The sequence below is a fragment of the Ambystoma mexicanum genome, chromosome 3q (genome assembly GCF_040938575.1).
Source record: "Ambystoma mexicanum isolate Mex_15411 chromosome 3q, UKY_AmexF1_1, whole genome shotgun sequence".
In the NCBI taxonomy this organism is placed as follows: Eukaryota; Metazoa; Chordata; class Amphibia; order Caudata; family Ambystomatidae; genus Ambystoma; species Ambystoma mexicanum.
The window spans coordinates 1,203,750,235-1,203,771,285 of record NC_090926.1 but is presented as its reverse complement, the minus strand read 5'-3'; the positions used below and the strand labels follow the sequence as shown (position 1 = coordinate 1,203,771,285).

The following is a 21,051-nucleotide window of genomic DNA, read 5'->3' as shown; positions in this document are numbered from 1 at the left end:
CGCGCATGTTGAGAGGTCCTGAATTTAACTACTCGGTTTTGGAAAAAGAGGCTTTGGCATGCCATTGGGGTATAGAAAAACTGAAAAACTTTGTGTGGGGTCAGGAATTTGTGTTAAGAACAGACCACAAGCCACTGAAGGCTATATTTGAAAGCAAAGGGTTGGACAAAGTTTCAAGGAGATTTGCCTGTTGGGTGACAAGATTGCAATGTCACAAGTTTAACATTGAAGTCGTAGCCGGTAAGGACAATGTGCAGGCCGATCATGCATCTAGAGTAAGGATTAATGATGAGGAAGATGAGAAGGAGTCTGTTCAAGTTGAAAGTATGGTATTTGCTACGGTGCAAGGTGTACTTCACAAAGAAGAATGGGTTGAAGCATTGTTGTCTGATGAAATGTGGAGGCGGATAACCAATTTTATCAAGGATGGTTGGCCAGAGAAAAGATTGTTATCTGGGGATCGGCAGGCTTTGTGGGAGGTGAGAGAGGAATAATCTGTGAAGAATGGTCTAATATATCGATGGGATAAGCTTGTTGTTCCAGTATGTTTTAGAAAAAAACTAATTGCTATTGCGCATCAAGGCCATATTGGTACGTATAAAACCAAGGGAGTAATTAAGGCCGATTATTGGTGGCCGGGTATGGACCGCGAGATTGAGAAAACAGTGGGAGGATGTGTAGACTGCATAATGTCAGGGAAGAGCATAACTGCTGTAGTGCAACCTGTGAAAGGAGTTGAAGGTCCTAAGGGTGTGTGGCAAGACCTTGCCATGGATATCTTAGGCCCATTGGATATGGGCAGAGGTCGTGGTAGGTTTGTGTTGGCCATAGTAGATCTATTTTCAAGGTGGACGGAGTTCAAAATATTGAGAGAAGTCACGGGTCAATCTATTGTAGCATTTCTGGAAAAGATATTTGAGAGAGAGGGCTTGCCAAGGAGTGTGTTGACGGACAACGGTCCACAGTTTACTCGAGGTTTCTTTCAAGAGTACATGTACAGATGTGGAATCAAGCATAAAAAGACTGCATTGTATTACCCTCAAGCCAATAGTATGATCGAGAGGGTCAACCGCTGTATAATGGAAGGTATTAGGAATGCCAATGCGTGTGGGTCGGACAGGAAAGTTGCGGTAAAGGAACGAATGTATGCGTTGCGGATGGCTTCTAGTGCCGAAACAAGAGTGAGTCCATTTGAATTAATGAGAGGACGGAGGAGTAACACAATGTTATCCCCAGCTTGGTTAGGCCGGGCCAGAGAAACGGATGAGGTGGTGGATGAAGTGAAAAGGAATATGGATGAACAAAAGAGGAAGTGTGCTGAGAAAGTTAATGAAAAATTTCCAAGAAAGAAGACTATAGTTGAAGTGGGCGATCTAGTTAGAATAAGGAAAGCTGTTATAAAGAAAAAGGGTGATCCGTTGTATTCGGATCCGGTTAAGGTTGTACAAGTTTTTGACCATTCAGTGAAATTGGAGAGTGGACAGGTCTGGAGCCTGTCAAAGGTTGCGAAGGTGAGGAGGTAAAATTGCTGAGCAAACAGACGCCTTTTTTCTCTATATAATGTCATCGTTCGAATTACATGTATTATAAATTGTTTTGTGTAAATAGAAATTTGGTGTTCAGATAAGGGAGGGGGGTGTGTTATGTTGATGTCTTTTCTATTATATGTTAATGTGTTGTCTGATTTCCATTCCTTGTTCTACGGATGGAATCCTAGCCATTGATGACATCAGAGCAATCCTGAGCTTTGTGTTAGAATGTTACTCTTTGAGGAGTCAGTCTACTTGTGCAGATGGTTGGGGGTCTCTACTACCTAGCTTATCCCTACAAGCAATAATGAATTTGTTCAACTTGTTGTGCCCAGTTTATTGCTTTACAAACTTCCTTCCGAAAATTGCCCTTTTTGAGGTCTTTATTCCTCCTACCCACCCTCTGTTCCCTGGGCTGCAGATTGTCGGGGGCAAGAGATTTTAGTTCTGGTTCTGGGGTGTCCAGGGGCTTTTCACAGGTGAGGAAGGAAGCTTCCTCCAGGGCTTTACACCCCCTTTCCCCCCCCCGTGCCTCCTCCTCGGGAACCGGTGGATTATCGGGGTTCTCTCCCCCTGCCCCAGCCCCTTGGTTTGAGGGGTTCTGAGCCGCCATGTTTATCTGGGGATTCTGATGAGCCCTCAACATGCGACCCAGATCCTCTGTGAGGTTCTGGACCTGGTGCTCCAGTCGGGAGACCTGTTCCAGTTGGTACAGGGATCTTTTTTCTTACCTAGGGGATTCACGGGAAGGGTAACTGTCCCTTCTCCCGGAGTACCCTGGGTACTGGGGAATTTGGTAGCTTTCCACCCTTGGCCTCCCCTCTCCCGGATTGGGTTTTTTGGGCTCCTGAAACCAGGGAAAGAAAAGGAAGGTTGTGTCCTGCAGGTTGGGGATTTGAGGATACCGGGGAAAGAAACTTAACCCAGGATTTTGGGGGATTACTGCCCTCCTGAGGGATGTTAGGAGGGAGGTTTCCTGGGGCGGCACTTCCTGGTTGGATCCCCCCCCCTTGGGCTGGGGGGGTAAGGGGGGAGTGCATACATACCCCAAGATAGGTTGGTTGCCCTTGTATCTGGGACTTACATAATCAGGAGAGTTAGGGGTCCCATTGATGGGATTACCTCCCTGACTGCCACCTGTTGCTGATTGGCCAGAAGGCCTTCTTGGCCTCTGATTTTGCTTGTTTTGGGTAGGTACATTTTTAGGGGCCCCCCGTCTTTAGGTCCAAAATGAGGGTAACCTTAGCAGCAGCTGGGGTGTTGGCTTTAGTTTTTTTTAAATCTGGTTTTTATTGTCGGCAGGTTTTTGGACTTCATAAATGCGGGTAGCCTGCTCTATTACCCAGTCCAGAGATCTTTTATCATAGAAATCCTGGGTCTGATATATTTTGAGAGCGCATGAAAGTAGGTAGTTATAAACCCTCCTAGTGGTTTGTGCAAAGGCACGTTTTATCTCCTGAACAAATTCTCGTGGTGCCTGATCTTCTCCGCATTGCAGATTATAGGCCGCTTTGCAAACCTCTGGGGGGTTTCTGTGGGCGTAAAAGTGTTTCAAGATAGCTGCCCCGTAGGTGGACCATCTTGAAGGTTTTTGGTCTTCCAGTCTAGCATAAAAGCTGGAGTACTCAGGAGAGAACATCCATTTAGCATACTCTATGCGGTTCTGGCTGTCTTCAAGGTGAAAAGTGTCTATCATTTGTTCATAGAGTTCCAAATGTTCCCAGACAGAATACATTGCGTTTTTGTGGTACGGGGTTATGAAACTCCTAATGGCCTTGATCTGCCTAATGGGGTCTTTCACCATAACTCTCTTTCGTTTATTTGCCTTCTTTGGCCGCTTCACTCGAGTCCACTCGCCCTCAGACTCGGAGGCGCTACTGCTTGAGGACCCCACATGATCTTCTAGGCGCTCCCTGATTCTGTGAGCTTGGGAGGGGCTTGCAGAATGGTGGAGCCTAGTTTATTCTCCCCTGTGACGCACAGGAGAGAAGTCTTCTGGCTCCTCCCTGCTTCCAGGGTTGGCAGAGGATCAACCCCCACTACCCTGATTGGGTGGAGATCTTCAGAATGCTCTTTTTGGGCCTTACACTTTCTGTTTTTCTAAAAATTTAACCAACTGGTCCCTCTGAAGGTAGTATTTCTGCAGATCTAATTCCCTGACTTTCTCCTTATAGGAGACTTCCTTGTCAGAGGCATCAGCCTTCATATTTTTGTATCTATACAGGGAAGCCCATCCACCCATTTCTGTTGGGCGCTGACCTGTCTGCTCCATCATGCTAGGCCTATTTCATTCTGCCGGCCTCATGATTTCTGGCTCATGTGAACCAGTAGACATGAAGTCAGCAGTGTTCAAAGTATTAAATGGGTTTGAGTCCCTTAGTACAGAGGTCATCATACTATGATCAGGGGTTGCCCTGCCCCCCTCTACCTGTTGGGGGTCCCTCCAGTTTGGATCAAATCTGGCGCCCTCTTTCTCCAACCTCGCTTGTTTCTCCTTCCCAGCCCCTACCTCTTGATAATAGGCAAAGGTCTGAGCCTTTTGCTCGGCTATCAGGGCTTTACTGGCCTCTATGACCCGTTCTTGAGCTGCCACCTGGTTGTGGAGTCCATCGTTCTCGTCACAGAGGGCCTCATTATCTCTTTGCGCTACCTGTATGGTCTGGGAACAAGACATTTTCTGTTGTAGGAGGTAAACCTCCTTTTTCTGCACATTTAGAGCCTCTACGGCCTGTTCCAACTCGAGTTCCATTTGTCTCCTATGTCTCATTAATTTATCACATTCTTCTTTTATGCCAGTCAGTACCTGAAGGTCCGACTCCCTTCTCTCCAGATTGGTTTTTAAACTGCACATTTCCTGGTATAGGGCCTCTTTCTCCTGATACAGAGCGCCCCTTTGTTCAGCCAGGTCATCCCTTTGTTGTATTATGGCGCCTAATTTCTGGCGCGCTTCATCAATTTCTGATTGAGAGTGGAGGTCTCTCATAATTAATTTATTATTTTCCTCTTCCAATTTTTCTATCTGATCTTGCAGCATGGTTATTTGTCCTGAGCAGGCCCTGTTATATGTTAATTCCTGTACTCCTCTTTCAATGCATCTAATTGGGCCTCTTGATCTGCATTATTGTGCTGTTGTAGAGCCAAGTCCTCTCAACAGTTTGATATAGTTTCCAGATTCTGCCTCAGAATCTTGGCTCTTGTGTAATTTTTTGTTTGCTAATTTTAGTTCAGTCTGGATTTAAGTTACTAGCTCAGATTGATTTGGCATAAGAGTTGTATTTTCTTCATGCTTTTCCTGCATCACTCCCATATGGTGATAGATGTAGGCCGTTATTCTGACAATGTTGATATGCTCCTCTTTAATTTTCGGAGTCCTGTAAAACTCGCTCAAAGCTTGATGTAATAGGCCACCGTCCTGCCACGTCCATGTCCATGGCGGTGACCCGTTGCATCATTTCTTCTAGCCAGACCTTTTCATCTTGTTCTGGCCCTTCCCCTCTGACCAATGTGTGCAGAAGGTGCTCCCTAGCCATATTGATCTCTACTGTGGCTATTTTGGAAAGTGTTCTTTCTTTATTTATTTATGTAAGGGTAATCTGTATTCTTTTGCTTTTTGTCTAGTTTTTGGGATTGATTTAGCTTTAATTGTATACACAGGCCTGATACTTAGGATCTTTTTTATGCGTAGGCGCTTCTACAGTGTAACCCAGTGTTCCATCCCGACAAGTTTCACTAGCTTGAAGGTTAGCCTGCTGTGTTAAGCTGCCACGGGTGAAAATACAAACCCAATTCCCGGCACAAGCCCCCAAGCTGTAAAGGATTCCAATCGGGCGTACACACCGGATCAGGACTCTTGCCCTTATCCTAGGATGTAGCGCTCAATTAGAATAGTTTTTCTTTATTTTCCACAAATTCGAATTGAGCTGGCACCAAACCCGTCTCACACCCCCTTTTACAAATACCCCGGGTCACAATGGACAATGAAACAGGCAGGTTGGTGGGAACACAATATTTTTTTATTTTAAATTCCAAGAAAATCACACAAGTTTTATATTGGGAAGCAATCGCCAATGGGGTGATAATTGCAATGAAAACCATTGAAATACACGTGGGTAAGCTTCTACAAGGACATATACGAAGCACAAATGGATAGGAACACTTTTTCAATTAGGATAGATAGCACCCGAGTTAAGGTTTCCACCTGCAATATTCCCTCAAACCTCAATCAATCGAATTCTGAGTGCTTAGGAAGAAGCAGCAGGGAGTCAGGGATATGAAGCAGCAAACAATCAAAATACAACCTTCCCTCACAAAATAAAAAACAAAAACCCTTTGCAATTGCATAAAACAACACTCGGAATTTGACAAAATTAATTAATTGTGTGGTTAAATAATGAGGTACATATGTTTTATCACAGTATCAGGGATGTAATATCACTAGCAACTACAAGGCAAGGCATCAGCAAAGGTCATACAGTTCAAAAAGCAACTTGAAATGAAAACCCAGTGCAGCCAAATTCACACGTTTAAAAGTTGCAATTTACACTTTTTTTGCAGTTTTAGATGTCAAAATGTTTTGTTTTTTTTTTTAAACGGGTGAAATACACAGAATAGGAATGTGTTTTTTAGGCTGGGTGATAGATGCATATCACAGGGACAATATAGCAGTGAAAGGGTGACAAGCTGAATAATTGGATGAGATTTTCAAGGTGAAAGAAATTCGGTTTTGGTAAAATAAAACGGTTAAGAAGAGAAGAGAAAATTGGTTGGGAAAGAAAAAGGACAAGTTTCACTTAAACTAGATTTAATGGCTAGAACAGAGGAACGCAACTGTGGATGTAAAAGTTACGCTGCAGTTGTAACCCTTCACGCAGTGTACCCTTTTACTTTAGGGAAAATTAATTTATTTAATCCAAATATTGCTAAGGAGTTACAAGATGGGGTGAATGAAAGAATGGCGCTAAAACTAGGAAATCAAGGACAAGATGCACCAAGAATTCTAACAGTTTTAAATAGGTCAACAGGGTATGAATAGGATTACTCCTAGAGTAGGACAAAGACCAGTCAAGAAGGGGTAGGCTATGTGTTTTTTTGGGATGGGGAAATACTCACAATCCACAATTGGGTTTCTGGGCTCAAGGCTCTGGTCACCGCACTGCGGACTCTCCTGGCAAAAGAAAGCTGGGCAAGTCTGGTCACTGGATGGCAAGGGTACAGCGGCCATGCAGGTAGTGGGCAAAAAGCCGGTCTGGTCACAGGATGCTCCCAAAAGGGTATCACAGCTTTCCCCTCTTGTTATTGGGTGTTTTGTGGGGTTTCTGGATCAATGGCCTTGCTGGGATAGGGTGAGCTAGGCTTTGGCCTGGCAGTAGAGTCTGAAATCTTGCAAAGGTGGATTTGGAATGTCTGGATACGCAGGCGCTGGAAATTCAGGAGATAGTGTCCTGTCCCTGTGAGCTCCCACTCCTTATATAAAAGCGGGAGACATCACTGGGTTTATTGTTGGGCAGAACTAAGCTAGACCTATCCCCAAGAACCGGATCCGTCAGCCTAATGTTGGTCGCCTCCTGCAGGAGGGGACTCGGTTTAGGGGGTTGTGTTTTATGAGGTGCAAAGCCATCCCACAGTCCTTTTTGCCGAAAATCAATCGTAACATAAATCACACATTTGTACAGTTGTGGCACTTTGGCAAATTACATAAGCAGATTACATATTTCACACAGAGCATCAGTTCAACTCTCCAGTTTGTAGCACTTTGTTTTGTCCATCTAATAGTTTTTCGTCATTTTCATTGAAATTACTTGACCTAAAATTCTATAACTTTATACATGTGTATATATTATCGTAAGGCATGTGAATATTGAATTTCAAAGTGGCATCATATTCACTTTCCTCAGAATATCCCATTCTCTGACATTTCTGTCCACAATATGCCAGTGAAGGCTACCACGTCTTATTTAAAAGCCACAAAAATGACATTTAAACTGTTAAAACTTTTACATCCCTGCGAAGTCCTGTTGCAGAGATAAAAGTCTTAAAAGTTTATTAATAAAATAGTCTTTTCATCCAAATGGCCAGCATTGTCTACCAAATAAGGGCGTAGTTTACAAGGCTGCTCTGGAGTTGGCTTTGAATCTCCCCAGTATAAGTAACGGGAGGTGTTACTTGAGTTTTCACACGTAGGCGTCCCAGAATCTATTGCGTCAACCTGGAGCACAGACAGAAGTCCGACGAGCGTGTGATACTTTGCCTCCTGGTCCATTCAAAGTTTCAAAGGGCATAATTAACACAAAGGTGTCCCAGAATCTACTGGGACACCTTTGTGGGCTTCTCTTCGGGGTAGGGCACTCCTGTTGTCAGCACCAAACTGTCCCTTGAGCCATGGCAGAAACCTGTTTGGGCTGATTTCGCAGTCCAGCCAATGCAATTATTTCTTTATTTTATTTTGTTCTGAATTAGAAGCAAGTCTGTTGAAATAAAACACCCCATATATGTTTCCCAGCAAAACCCTCTTTACATTGCTAGGCCAGGACAGGACATTATTTGCCATTGCACTTTTAAAACAGGTATTTTTCTTATTTGCAAAAATCACATTTTGTCTGCTGGAATGTCTCTTTCAAATTCAGTTTTTCGCTTCCATCTGAATTCCTAATATTGTTTTGCAGCCTTAGTCAGTTTCTCTCACACAGCAGTATGCTCAAGGCAAAGGTCCACTGAAATTGACCTATGCGCAGAAAGCTAGGGTTTGATTTGAAAGGTTTATTTTGACATTTTGTAGCACAAAAGTCAAGCGTTTTTCTGTGCGGCTGAAAGTAAAGCTTCTGTTGATTCCCCAGATCTGGTCTGAAACAGCCTGTCATTCAGGGATAATGCTCTCTTCGCCTGGAGCACAATTTGAATATGGATGGGCATGGCAGGGTCTCACTGATAAAAGAAGTGTGATGTTAAACAGATGAAGAGTCAGGGCAGCATCCTTTTCAATGTAAAATATTCCCTTTCCAATGAGAACTTTTTGGCAAGCAGCAGAGCAGCGCTGCTTTTCACTTCGCTTCTTCAGTGCACACAAGAAAACACACTGGCGGCCTTTCCTGGTGTGCTCCCTGTTCCAACTTGCACACTAGGCACTTGGCAAGACAATACAGCCATCATTTTGTAGCTGCATAACGCAGTTTTGATGCACGGCAGTGGTGCTCAAAGGAGCCAGCACAGCTCTTTTGCTGTTAACTGCTAAAGTGCAGCTTGGTTATGGATGGGAATTCTGCTGAGTGGGTCAATGTATCCCCCAATACACAGATTCGTTCTGGCATCCAACGAAGCTGTGTCTGCCTCACTGCTTTTGTTAACTCTTCTTGTTTTAAACCTAGATGTTACGCTCACCTGGTATCCACAGGGACGCCACACAGCTGGGTTACTCGCTGGTATGCTTCTCAGCTTTGCCCTGATGTGGTCTGCGGGGAAGGTTCTGTCTGAAAATACAGGAGGACTGTGTTTAAGACTGACCAACTGGGGTAAGTATCCTCCCTCCACCCCCGTATGATTTCAGTCCCTCTGGTGCCCTCTTCTCACCTTGTGGTAGAATTAGGCATGCTCTCCATCCTGCCTTCTTTGCGGGGGTGCGTTGTCTTTCATGGGCGAGTGCGGTACGGTTACTTCACTGACGCCGCCCCGTTTGATATTGTTCAGGTAGGTCTTATTGCTGTTCTTTAGTTTTGTTGCTATCCTGTATGCCTTTCTTTGTTTAAAATGTCTCTTTTTTTATCCCTTAGGTATGCGGAGCTTCAGCGCGGCGAACTGGCTTGGTTGAGCTCTGCTGGTAAATGATGGTGCATTAAGAGCGCTATGATGCGTTAAGTAAGCGCTATGCGCAGCGCTGCAAGGTCTTGCCTTTGCTAACCTGTGTTTTCCTTCCTTGTAGGTCGCGAGTGTTGTCCGGAGTGGTGCCAGCCGAGAGGCGACCAGCCAGGTAAGCCCTTTGAGCAGTTCGTAATTTGTAAATGTCTCTACTGCTTTCTTTACGGTTGCCTCTATCTTCCTCTTTCAGGTCGTTCTGTCCGGGAGGCGTGCAGATTCGAGGAAGCTGTTCTCAGTAGCTGTGAGTGTTTAAAGATGAAGACTGCAGGTAAGATGCTGCTGCTAATGATGTTTCTTTTGTCTCCCTGCAGGTTCTGCTTCTCCGAGGTTCGAGGGAATAGCTGCACACGGTGAGCGTCACGTTGCAAGCTGCAAATTAACGCAAAGCGTGTTCTCTTGCTCGGGTGTGGTTTAAATGGCCCCAACAAAATAGTCCAGGTGTGGTAGTCACTAGGCTACCACACCCAAAACACTAGACCGCATAGCTTGGTTCTTAGGAACCAAGCTATGTGGATGCCTCCATGTTGGCTGAGAATACAATAAAGTAGTTCCCAAGCACATTGTTTTTCATGGTGTATGAGCCTGGCGCCATAGGCCTCCATGAGGGCTTTTGAAGAGGATGCCAGTCTCTAGAGGCCCAAGTCCTGACTCCACCTGGCCAATGGGTTCGCCAGAGGGGGTTTTGGGCGAGGGTCGTGACACTAGATTCAGGATTTCGGATTTTATGATTAATAAAATATATAGTGGAAGAGAAAAGTAGAAATCAACATTTTAATCAAAGCCAGTTTACAACGTTAGTACAATTAAATCATTTACTTATTTATTAATAGCTTCTTTTTGGAGAATACATGCCAATTTGTCTCTCGAAATGTGCCTGGAAAGTGTTGCCCAGAGCACCAAGTCAATGTTCAATTTTGAGCGCTGGCCACTGATCTGTTACAGTAGGAACATCAACTAATAATTAATAATACATTGAATTTTAAACTCTACTCTCAGTTCCCTTAAAAGATCTGCCAAAGAGTGTAGCTCTTGGTTTATTTGGCCCTGGTCCGGGGGTGCACACTTTCCCCGGGCCAGCAACACCAATCATGTCAATAACATTGGCAGCTGCAGTCTGCCCTTAAGTACCAATTCCGCACTTTACAATCAAATTGTAAATAGCATGTCCACAAAGTACAGTACATTATTAGTCTAGCCCATCTTGGCTGTCCTTATTCTTCTGCACTTTTTTTATCATCCCTCTCCTCTGCTCTGCTCTGCTGTGGCTGGCTGCCTCAGTGGCAGTGCTTTTTTATAACTTCCATGGCTGTCAGAGCCCTCCCTTCCTCTGTGGCAGTGCTTTTAATCCATAGTCCCGCCCACTTGGTCAGAGCATACGCTGAACTGCGCACTGCTGTGTGGGACGCAGTTGCCCTCTGGGGGGGCAGGGAAAGCGCAGACCTCACAGGCACCCGAGCAGTGCTGAGTCCCACGCATGCCTGTGGTGCTGCTCGTGTTCTTTATCTTCACCACCCACCTCGCCTGGCACTGGGGTGAGTGTACTATGCCCCAGGGCAGACTAAGTTCAAAGATGCCCGCTCACTCGGCTCCAGCTGGGATGTTACTCACCAGGCCACACTAGCCACACTGCCCAAGCTTTATCTAGTTCCTAGCACATCCGGACTGGTCCCTGGGTAGTCCACGTCGCTGGTCTCAGGGTTGCCCCGCTCATGCTGCCCTGGACCAGGGTGCTTCTTTACTTAGACCACACCCCACAGGCAGGCCGGGCTTCTGATCGGGCTGGGCTGGAGCTGGCATACGCAGCTTGACCAGTCACCTCCTTGATGTCTCCTTTTCCTTATTACACTCTCCCTTTGTCTGCCGCCTTCTGTTTTCTCCTTCCTCCAACTGCCTTTCTTTGTTTTTGCATTCTCTTTTGGAATGCTTGTGTATAGGTGTATTATAAATATCCAATAAATAAACCCTTAAAAGTCCAGACTAATGTTATGGGCAGGGAAGACTTGCTAATTTCTGCAAGTCTTAATGTGTCCCCCATGGTGGAGATACATGGTACAGTGAGGTAAGTGCAGCCGGAAACATACACTTTTAATAAAGTTGTTTTTACGCCCTGTGTCTGTGTTTTTATTGTTCTATTCCTTCCTAGAATTTTTCCCCTACATACATACCCCTGTGTATAACCCCCACCCCTACCTGAAGGGCCCCATTTGGGCCAGGGGTTACAGCAGCAGCCTTGCAAAGGCTATCTGTGATCCCCCTTACCTCTGCGTAGGCAGATAATGGGCCCTCAGTGAGATTGCACTGTTCCTGCTGGACACATGCAATGGCAATCTATGTGTAGATCTTCGGGGAGGTCTCTGGCTGGTTCCCTCATTCTACTTTCAAACATAAAAAAAAAGAAAAATAAACAACCCCCCATCCCCCATCATCAGTCTCCTTCAGGTCTCGGGTCTTGCTGCTGTCAGCAGCAGATAGACTGGCTGCAGCATATGCACACAAGAGAGAGGAACAGAGAGCGCGAGAGAGCGCTTGACTTGTATATGATACACCAGTTAGCGTGACCTAAAAGGCATACCTTAACTCATACATGTACACTGGCAATTGAGAATAGACATGGAGGCTGAACAATGCTTCACATGCTCCTAATCAGATCCATGAGCGACAGAGATACTGGCACTGCTGTGGAGTGCTCCAGTGCTCTGAACTTGGCAACACTCAAGCCCCAAATTCAGCCCCTATATCCTTCCAAGTCCCTGAAAGTAAGGCAAACGATTCCACAGCTTACCCTGTATACAAAAGCTTGCTCAATCACATCCAGCTAGCACCTTACCGCCTTTCCACACTGGGGATCGGATGCTGCCTTGACGGGAGCGGCCGCTGCCTTTCTGCGCCCAAGGCTTCTTGCCGCCACCTCGCACCTCTGCTCTAGTCTTCGTTTTTGCATGGCTCTACAAATCAGAAGAGAAGACCAGAATGAATGCTGGTAAAACGAGGTAAAGCAAAGAATAGTCTTTTGTATGATAGCTCTACCAAGAGTCAGAAATGCACTACATGATGCAACATTATGAAAGCTGTTAATGACCTGCAGCTGCAACAGTATGCAGAAAACTACCACAGTGATGCCCACAGCCGCAACAACATGCAGAAAGATAGCACGGGATGCCCACAGCAGCAACAATATGCAGAAAGCATGGATAGGATGCCAACAGCAGCAACAATATGCAGAAAGCGACCTCAGTATGCCAACAGCAGCAACAATATGCAGAAAGCAACCACAGTATGCCCACAACAGCAACAGTATGAAGAAAGCAACCACAGTATGCCCACAGCAGCAACAATATGCAGAAAGCTACCACAGTACGCCCACAGCAGCAACAATTTGCAGAAAGCTACCACAGTATGCCCACAGCTGCAACAACATGCAGAAAGTGACCACAGTATGCCCACAGCACCAACAACATGCAGAAAGCTACCACAGCATGCCCACTACAGCAACAGTATGCAGAAAGCAACCACAGTATGCCCACAGCCGCAACAGTATGCAGAGTGACCACAGCATGCCCACAACAGCAGCAATATGCAGAAAGAAACCACAGTGTGCCCACAGCAGCAACAATATGCATAAAGCGACCACAGTATGCCTACAGCAGCAACAATATGCAGAAAACTACCACAATATGCCCATAGCAGTAACAATATGCAGGAAGCGACCATAGTATGCCCACAAAAGCAACAATATGCAGAAAGCGACCACAGTATGCCCACAGCAGCAACAATATGCAGAAAGCTACCACAGGATGCCCACAGCAGCAACAATATGCAGAAAACTACCACAATATGCCCACAGCAGTAACAATATGCAGGAAGCGACCATAGTATGCCCACAAAAGCAACAATATGCAGAAAGCGACCACAGTATGCCCACAGCAGCAACAATATGCAGAAAGCTACCACAGGATGCCCACAGCAGCAATAATATGCAGAACGCTACCACAGTATGCCCACAGCAGCAACAATATGCAGAACGCTACCACAGTATGCCCACAGCAGCAATAATATGCAGAAAGCTACCACAGCAGCAATATGCAGAAGGTTACCACAGTATGCCCAGAGCAGCAAATATATGCAGAAAACTACCACAGTATGCCCACAGCAGCAATATGCAGAAGGTTACCACAGTATGCCCACAGCAGCAATAATATGCAGAAAGCTACCACAGCAGTAATATGCAGAAGGTTACCACAGTATGCCCAGAGCAGCAAAAATATGCAGAAAGCTACCACAGTAGGCCCAACTACCACAGTATACCTATGCCTACAGCAGCAACAATAAGCAGAACGTGACCACAGTATACCTACAGCATCAACACTGTGCAGAAAGCTACCACAATATGCCCACAGCCACAACAATATGGAGAAAGCGACCACAATATGCTCACAGCAGCAACAATATGCAGAAAGCAACCACAGTATGCCCACAACAATATGCAAAAAGCTGCCACAGTATGCCCACAGCAGCAACAATATGCAGAAAGCTACCACAGTATGCCCACAGCCGCAACAATATGCAGAAAGCTACCACAGTATGCCCACAGCAGCAACAATATGCAGAAAGCGGTCACAGTATGCAGAAAGCGACCACAATATGCCCATAGGGACACCACTGAGCTTGGGCCCACATTTATGGTAGTTGTGTGGTAATCTATGTAATGATTAGAGATACTTCACCATCACATCTTGCATATGGAGACATACGTGATTAATATTATTTACTTAAAGAAAGCATTTAGGCTGTACGTGTCTTTTTGGTGCATGTCAAAAATTACAAGCATTCCCAAATAAATCCAATTGTATTTAAGGCTTTTTCCAACATATTGAACTGGCCATTTTATGTTGTGCAATGTGCTTTATTTTAGACCCGAGAAGCATTTTCACTCAATGAAAATAGGGGACAGTGCCAGTTGCTAATTAGTAGCCAGGCACTACCACCCCCACAGTCATCTACATACCCCCAGCCCTCCATTTCATACTTGCCAAGAATCATTACTAGCCATTACTAGCCAGTGGCTAGGGGCTAGGGATGAGTGCAAATTGGGAGGCCAGAATGAAAATATAAACTTGCCTTTAATAAAGAAAACCATTGTGGCCATTACACTTTAGTGATGGAAGGCTCTACTTGAGCAGACAAGCTTCTGCAGGATTGACCAATACAGGAGAAGCTCAAATACCTTTTTCCAGTGTAGGTGCTAAGAGACGCACATGGAGGGAATAACAGCACTCGACTCAAGTGATATGTTCAACAGATGCAGTTAAGGTAAATCTCAGTTCAGGTGAGGAGACCAGGAGAACCAGACTACAGAGGGGGCCACAGCTCGTTACTGCGGTTGGTGACGACAGGAGAAGCTGGATGAGGGGAACTGAGGGTTGGACTGTGGAAAGCGAACCAGGTCAGGGAAGTAGCAGCAGACAGCTCAGGAGAGGGGCAGCGGCAGAATGAGAAGCTGGCTCTGATCCAGATAGTTGGGGGCGAAAAGAGAAGTCGTCTCAGAGCAGGGGGCAGCAGCAGGCAAGAGAAGCCAGCTCAAGGAGAGGGACGAGAGAAGCTGGCTAAAGGATGGGGAAAGATCATCTAGACCAGAAGAAGTGTTCAGAGACCTCTGCCCAAGGAACGAGTCAACTCACCTCAGATGAGGGGATAAGATAGTGGACATCCATGGAGAAGCCAAGAGCACTTGGCCTATATGTTTAGGACAGACAGTCTTCCTGAAATCAAATCTGTAAAAGCACTGTTGGCAACTAAGAGGACTGATAGACTGGATTGGTTTTCATCGGCAGGGGAAGGATCACAAGCATTGTAAGGCATTGGAAACATCGACGACCTCTTATTACAGTATACATGCAAGGCCTGTTGGAACGGCTGCTCCCACTATAGTGCACACCAGGAACAGAACGGGGACACACTGCTTTTTGTGCCCGATAACTCATGTTCACAGACACCAAAACTTACGATTCTCTTAAAGTTCCTCTGCCATACCGCCACTTGATGAAGAATATCTATCCTGAAAAAAAGCGAGTGAAGAAAAGTTACTGAATAAACCACCCAAAACAATGCCACATACAACTGTTCATTTCCATTATTACAGGACAAATCCTGGAGGTAATGGGGAAATATTAGTGACTGTCACTGGTAGTCATTGAATGATCAGACAAGTAACGAGTAATTAAACAATGAAAAATGATTTGAAAACACAATATTTGATCAATACGTTCCAAATTCATATTCTCCCAAAGGGGAGAGTATTGAATGCATTTCAGATTGAACAGCCTTCATGTGAAAGAGCTGCCCTTGTGTGATGCTCATCTTACTGAACATCCAAAAGCATACCCTGGTTCCCGAGCATCACAGACTCAAGTCTGGGGATCACCGCCGTGTTCCCATGATCCCCGAGGCCTGGCTTCGCCTTTGGTGTGGCAACGCTGTGACAGACTTTCTTTATGCCGGACATCTAGGCAACTGATCTTGAATGTTTTCATTGAGAGAGGACTACCTGAAGCCTGGTCCAAGTGGAAGACGATCCCCCTGAAGCGTCCCCTGGAACCCAAGTCTACAGGCACCATCGCCTCGTCACAGCATAGGATTTCTAATGTTCTGTACCCAAGGCTTCCTGCCGCCACCCTGCACCTCTGCTCTTGTCTTCGTTATTGCATGGCTCTAAAAACTGGGGTTAAACAGAAGGGCTGATCTCTTCAATGCGAATACAAGTCTGTTAGAAGAGGTGATCTTTCCCCAATCGGAAGTGCAACAGATACTGTGCTCTGTCCTCTATGGAGAATATGAATTTGGCACGTTTTCAAATTATTTTGTATCTTCGAAGGACTTGCGTTACTTGTCTAAACACCACTAGGATTTCCCCAGTACCCAAGTTGTGTCCAGTCACCGATACTTTGTTTTATCTTCCTGTTGTGCATCACAGGGGCACTGGGAGGAATCAAAATAATTCTTTTTTTAAAACACTCTTTATTGGCATTTATAACAACAAACAAGTCAACAATCTCAACATTCCTTTAATCCTACCCACTCCGCACTCCCTCCTGACCATCAACCCTCAGTTTATTTGACCGTTCCTCGTATGACCCTTATAACAGCCTCCCAGGCTCCTTTTCGCCAACCTCACCCCAGTTCCTTGAATAGTGGATCCCATTCTCAAATACCGTCCACTGAGGTTCACTCCATGGCCTCCTCTTCATGGGTGCCTTTAGCCGGTAATATCTCCAGTTCGGCCATCCCCCATCTGCGGACATCCCCCTACCATAACGCTACTGACTGGCCTTGTGGATGTTTCCGGGCAATCGCCATTCAGCGTTTTGCTAAGATCAGGAGGAACCTCGCCATCTTATTCCGCAACTTGTATCTTTTCCCCTCTGGGAGGATTCCCCACATGCATACTCTTGGGTTACATTCCAACCTTGTCCCCAATAGATGGCTCACCCTTTGACCACCTTATTAAAGTAACTTGCTATGATCCTGCATTCCCAAACCATGTGCGAGTATCCCGCTGAGCCGCTCCTGTACCTCGGGCATTTGTCACTCAGGGTCCCGTTCATTGCTCCTAACCTGGTCAGGGGTCCTATATACCCTGTCCAGGCGGTTAAACTGGACCAGTTGGAATCTAGCACTCAGTGAACCTTCTGCACCTGCTCCCATCAAATGAATTCATGATAAAAAAAGGACCCATTTTCAAAGTGTGGTGCCCCCTACTTTTGTGTTTTATTACCAAAATGTTAGCGCTTCTATCGTGGTCAGGGAAATGACTGTCAATTTAACATGACTTTTGGCAGAGTGAGCCATCTTTCCCACTAGATGCCAGTCCCTGGCAGCCTTCAGGTGAACCTTGAATATGGAGGCACACTCTTGATGCCAAATGCAGAGGCTTGGATGTTTTGATGCAAGGTCATTCCACAAAGGAAATCTACTTCTATATTCAGGTCTAACAAGTTACCTCAAGATGGTGATGCAGAGATGAGAGTCACGCGCTGGCCAATCACTCATGAACAGTGGCTAGGAGTCAAAGGCTTTAGGCCTCATTAAGATCAGCTGCAGCCCACTCCTAGACCACCATTGCAGGACTACGCTATTGTGATCTTCGCACGACTGATTCATATACCCGTCTTCTCCAGAATAATTTGCCTAAAGGCATGAGGTTACTTCATGGCATGCATTCTTGTACAAGGGATAGCAGCAATGCCCACTAACCCTTAGCCAGTACCAGCTGGGGGCATTGCCAGTGCTCCCTTTTCCACAAAGTGCTCCAGATGGGTTTAGCTCTTCCCTTAGGCCAGGTGTGTAAAAAGGCCAGCTTATGTGGCATTCACTTTTGTATGCAGTCAATTCATGTGTGTCTGCTTTTGCCAGAATCACAAAACCAACATTATTCTCAGAGGCTAAATTATGCTAAAGTTAGATTGAGGTCAGTGTTCCAGGTTCCTTTTCCAATCTTAGCTGTGCATAAAATAGACCCTGTCTGGATGGAGATAGGCCAAGCTCACCTGGGCATGACAGTGAAGACATCTGGGTGGAGATCAACTAGGCCCAAGCGTTCATCGTCGTAGTTCCGCAGCGACTCCAACCAGGCCTGCCCGGGTTTCAGGTGAGTAGGAATACTCATGCTGCATTTTCTGATGATTGGGAGGACGCTGCCAACGGGGGACGGTTTCACTGATCAAAGAAAAAGTACATTATTTCTCATTAGGAAACAAACCGAATGGCTATTTGTCAGTTGGTTTTTGTGCCCCTGAGGTTTTTGTAGAACCAACGACAGAAGTTAAATGCTCTGAAACAAACCAGGGCACAGCCTAAAAAGTCATTTACACAGTGCCACATGCGATGTCAAACTTTTAAACTGGGACATGAACTGAAAGCATCCCGACTGACCCAACTACCATCAATTATAGACCCTGACACATAATTTAGCACAGTATTCACCAACAGCTCCCTGTACCTTAAGAATGTTTCGAATACCTGGGCACTGGCACTGTGGAGGTGTGACTCGCCTCTGGGGTCAACGTAATGGCCACAGAGGGTTTTGTAAATAACAGCGAGTAATACTTGTATGGCTTCCATTGACGTCATGGCTCATTTTCATTCATTTGTATGGTGTAGAGGAGAAGAGAAGAGCAAGGCAGCTTTCATTTCAGCCGTCTCTCTCCCTCTCAACCATACAAATGCTCCAGCATTTCAGCCGGCATGGATTTTCTTGCCCGAGCATAAAGCAGGCTGACCCCATAGGGATCCATTGTACACACTCGGAGCGTGTACAATTACAATTAAACCATCCGTCGCATGCTTTCATTTACAGTGGTTGGTAGAACCTCACCCCAATGGTGACAGTTCTAGGAGTACAATTTTAAGCTCTATGGTGCCATAATTTAGATGGCTGTACACATTGTAGATTGGTTGTAGGATTTAGATTGCTAGGAGTGAATAGAAAACGAAATTATTGCTAATAATGAGACTGCATATTGTTGACTATAATGTTTTCATGCACATTATGTTCACACAAAAAAAGGTGCAATCTTTGTACGTTTCCATTTAGTATTATAAAAAGTCACTATACTGCATATGTAACGATAGCTTTTTAATAACGAAAAACTGTGTAGTGAAGCTATTGATGATATGTAATGTTAACCATATAGACTAGGGTACTATAAATCGGCTCCTAGATGCTCTGGCGTGTAGTCTTACGGCAATCTTACTGTCCAATAGAAAACCTGTCAGGTGTTCAAGGGAAACCGCTTACCCTGCACTACGAGCAGAGATCCCACTCGTTCCAGTGCCTTTTGTCAGGTCCAGCACTATGTTCTGCTGCCCCATGTTCACCACCTTATGTGTAGAGGGTAGGCTCTGGCAAGAGGGTATGATAAAAATCATGACCCTAGAGATCAGTTTGCTTCAAGGCTCAAAAACCAACTGAAGAGGTCCTCCAGTTTGGAGGCTGATTTTATGGCACTCCAGGAAAGTGAAGCCGAGACAGAATGTGCCTTTACCAGTGTTCAATGATCCACCATGGCAGCTTACGTCAGCCGGCAGATGGTTTGGCTAGTGAGGATCATGCCATTCTTGTCATCTCAAACTTGGTTTCCGGGGTGTCCTGGTGCTCCGAGAGGCCGCCTATCCTCCTGGCACATTTCCACCCACATACAAGACTTGCCGGGGAATCTCTACTCAATGATATCGTATGGGACCTTCAAGCTGGTAGCATGGTTAATCCATGGCATAGTTGGGGAACGCCAGAACATTTGGAAGAAGCCAGAAGCTTCATCTGTACCTCATGGGCTCCATATGGACAGCACAATCATACAAGGAGTCTTGGAACAGCTGAAAGAAAACTAAGATCCCATTTCAGCAGATGTGGCAGAAGTAGCACATTTCCTCTGGAATTTAGCCTCGAGTAGCAAAGCGTCTGGCACAGCTAATATGTACAGATGTTGGCAGGCTATTCTATATGTCATCTTTGATGTCCTGGGTTTTAGTCTTAGCAATGCATGGTGGTGGAGTGTGTTATGGTTGCATAGCTTACCAAAACTGGAGAATCTTTGTTTTTTCCCCCCATTTTACCTTACAACAATAACGCCCTTTAACAAAGTTTTTCAGTAAGTTTCATAGGTTATTAGTGCAACCCAATCATAACCTTCCTTTAACAAAGGTTTTGACTGATTTGCAATGTTTTTTATATGTAAAAATGTTACAGCACTGTATACAAGTTATGAATTCCTCTCAACATATATGAAAGGACTATACACCACCTTTAACAAAGATTGCAATGCATCCTGATGTGTGTTTTCAGCAGCACATGTTGGGGATGCGGCACAGAGTAGAGCACTCGCTTTGACATCTGTGCAGCGCCTGCTAACGCAGGTTCAAATCCCGGCAGGGCCAAACGCAGCCTTTCATCCTTCCGAGGTCGATAAATGAGCACCACACACCGTGGGTAATAATAAGCAGCGCTCAAATACCTGGTGGTTCGTACAGCTATATAAATGCGAAATTATTTATGCAAGTCATGGTTTAATTGCTTAGGCATGTGGTTTGACTATGACCTGAGCCCCAAAAAACACCTTTGTTATCCACTGCACCTAGCCTGCATCCTGGCCTAGTGTCCACTATATTCCATAATATCCAAAGGCGAGTGTGCATGGTTTGCATCCATGGGCAGTTTCCAGAATCCATGTGACATGGGCTTCGGCCATAATCACAGGTCCCAATAAGAAATCAGAGTAGACATTTGTCCTTGCTGAGGGCCAGGCCCACTACCCGAGCACCAAAGTTATCTCTATTTTTGTACTTTTCCCATGCCTCCACAAAAGCCCAGATTACCTGAATGTTTATCTAACTTTGGAACTCTTATTAATCATGAACACTGGCACTACTATTCCTAGAATTACTTACCTGAAGTAGTATTTGCTTTGTAACTGGTGACTTTTAGGCACAAAGTCCCAAACCATCTTAGAGTTCCGTCTTTCACTGCATCTGACTACTCACCCGTTTTGCACTGGTAATCGATTCATATGCAACTCCATTTATCCTAAAGTTGGATGTGTATATATATTTAATACGTTTCTGTGTGACCATACTGACCTGTGATAGTTCTATGCTTAGTGTGTTAACTAATGGCCTAATA

The 21,051-nt window shown here is 45.3% G+C and overlaps 1 protein-coding gene across 2 annotated transcripts in view; it reads right to left on the bottom strand.

Moving 5' to 3' along the window:
* Positions 1–21,051, bottom strand: part of MRPL4 (mitochondrial ribosomal protein L4) — an 85,152-nt gene that overhangs the window by 24,596 nt on the left and 39,505 nt on the right. For both annotated transcript variants that reach the window (XM_069604063.1, XM_069604062.1), the window contains exons 3-5: positions 17,921–18,089; positions 15,381–15,432; positions 12,205–12,322 (exon numbers count right to left, since the gene is read on the bottom strand). In XM_069604063.1, the coding sequence (XP_069460164.1) occupies positions 12,205–12,322; positions 15,381–15,432; positions 17,921–18,089 (339 nt within the window). The remainder of the gene's footprint in view (positions 1–12,204; positions 12,323–15,380; positions 15,433–17,920; positions 18,090–21,051) is intronic.